Consider the following 2,083-nt stretch of genomic DNA (forward strand, 5'->3'; position numbering starts at 1 on the left):
AGTCTTGAGTCAATGTGCTTGTGACTCATTTCAAAGACGAGTAAGGCACCAAGGTTAAACAGGGACTTTTAATAAAATGTGTGTCATCAGGCAAACAAAAATGGAAGAAGCTAGAGAAACTCAGCAGGTCCGGCAGAATCTGTTGAGAAACCAGAACCAATGTTCCAGATTTAGTGAGACTTCAGCAATCTCAATAAAAACTGAAAGAACTGCAGATGCTGTAAAATCAGAAACAGAAACTGCTTGAAAAGCTCACCAAGTCTGGCAAAATCTGTGGAGAGTTATCAGAGTTAATGTTTCAAGTCGAGTGGCCCTTTCTCAAAACTGGGGACTTCTATCATTGCTTCAGCAATCTCAGTTTTGTAAACAACATAGCAAAAGAGAAAGATATACTGAATGGTTTCAACCTTGCCTGAATTGTTAAACAGAAATGCTGCTTAGGTGCCAGTGTTGGACTGGGGTGGACAAGGTCAGAAGTCACACGACACCAGGTTATAGTGCAAAGGTTTATTTGAAATCACAAACTTTCAGAGTGCTGCTTCTTTGTCGCGACTTCATCTGATGTAGGTGCAGCGCTCTGAAAGCTTGTAATTTCAAATAAACCTGTTGGACTATAACCTGGTGTTGTGCGACTTCTGTCCTTGTTGAACAGAAATACAACATGATTTGGAGATGCCGGTGTTGGACTGGGGTGTACAAAGTTAAATATCACACAACACCAGGTTATAGTCCAACAGGTTTAATCGGAAGTACACTAGCTTTCGGACAATCACCTGATGAAGGAGCATCGCTCCGAAAGCTAGTGTACTTCCAATTAAACCTGTTGGACTAAAACCAGAAATACAACATTCCACCTAAGTCTGTCTGTCTCGCAATCAACATTGAGGGTACAAAAAATTACATCTCTGTCACCAGGTTATAGTCCAACAGGCTTATTTGGAAATACAAGCTTTTGGAGCACTGCTCTTTCGTCAGGTGAAGTCTCTGATGAAGGTGCAGCGCTCGGAAGGCTTGCCCTTCCAAACAAACCTGTTGCTTGGAACCTGGTGTTGTGAGATTTTTAACTCACTGATGAAGGGCTTTTGCCCGAAACGTCGATTTTCCTGCTGCTCGGTTGCTGCCTGACCTGCTGTGCTTTCCCAGCACCACTCCGATCTTGGCTTAAGACTTTTAACCTTGTCCACCACCCCAGTCCAAAACTGGGCGTCACCTTGTCAACCTCATTAACACACTTGTGGCATCTTTGCTGTGTGAACATTTGGGAGTTTCCGGCCCCGGCATTTATTTGCTATCTGCATAGGGTGCAGGGACACGAAGCGGCTTTGGGGTGTCTGGAGATGGAGATAGGCGCTATTTAAATGCAAAATATAGGGGGGGTTCAAAGGCCTACATGAGAAACGAGGAAGTACTTTACCTCACAGCAGCGCCTCTCGCTTCAGCTGAGGCTCTGCCTGCGGTGTTATGTACGTGTGTGTCTGGATGATTTTTAAAGGGTTTAAATGAGCCGTAAGAACACCTCTCCCTCGCCCTCGCCCTCTCCCCTCAGGCTCTCACTCACCTTCAGCCACTCCGCCATTGCACACAGGCCCAAGGACCTTCCCGCGTCACTCCTGCTCCACCGTGAACAAAACAAATAAAAGGAAGCACGGGGCACCGAACGAAATAAACTGTTCGAAATTTAAAAAAAAAAGGTAACTGCGACCGGGCTGAAATGTATTATCAGTTTTTTTTAAAAGAAAAACAAAAATCAGGCATTAGCGTAGGCAGCTATATATTATTTAATACCTGTTTTTTTTATAAAGAATGTGTGAGGGGGAGGGGGAGGGGGCTTTCGGCTGTTCCTGGCTCTCATGGGGATCGCTGCAGCTTCACAGTTTCTCCCAGAAAGCCCCCCCTGGCTCCCGGCGGACGGTTAGCGCATGCGCCGCGTGAACCCCCATTTGAACAGGCGGCGGGTTCGAAACGGTTAGTGAGGGCGAGGGGAGTTGATGGTGGTGTTCGGGGATGGTGTGGTGGTGAAGAGTTGTGGGTGGGGTGTAGTGCGGAGTTTGGGGTTGAGGGGGTGATGGTGTGAAGGGTTGGT

At 46.6% G+C, this 2,083-nt stretch overlaps 1 protein-coding gene across 4 annotated transcripts in view; it reads left to right on the plus strand.

Annotated features, from left to right (window-relative positions):
• The first annotated feature begins 1,571 nt into the window (after window positions 1–1,571).
• The window catches only part of LOC122553090 (SLX4 interacting protein), a 94,025-nt gene continuing 93,513 nt past the window's right edge, over window positions 1,572–2,083 (plus strand). For 2 of the 4 annotated variants that reach the window (XM_043696613.1, XM_043696616.1), the window contains exon 1: window positions 1,574–1,965. Coding sequence is in view for 1 of the 4 variants with exons in the window: in XM_043696617.1 (XP_043552552.1) it covers window positions 1,920–1,965 (46 nt within the window). In the remaining 3 variants the exon portion in view is untranslated. Of the gene's footprint in view, window positions 1,966–2,083 lie in introns of all 4 variants that reach the window. The other 2 variants (XM_043696612.1, XM_043696617.1) reach the window with 2 other exon arrangements.

Source organism: Chiloscyllium plagiosum, chromosome 9, assembly GCF_004010195.1.
Source record: "Chiloscyllium plagiosum isolate BGI_BamShark_2017 chromosome 9, ASM401019v2, whole genome shotgun sequence".
In the NCBI taxonomy this organism is placed as follows: domain Eukaryota; kingdom Metazoa; phylum Chordata; class Chondrichthyes; order Orectolobiformes; family Hemiscylliidae; genus Chiloscyllium; species Chiloscyllium plagiosum.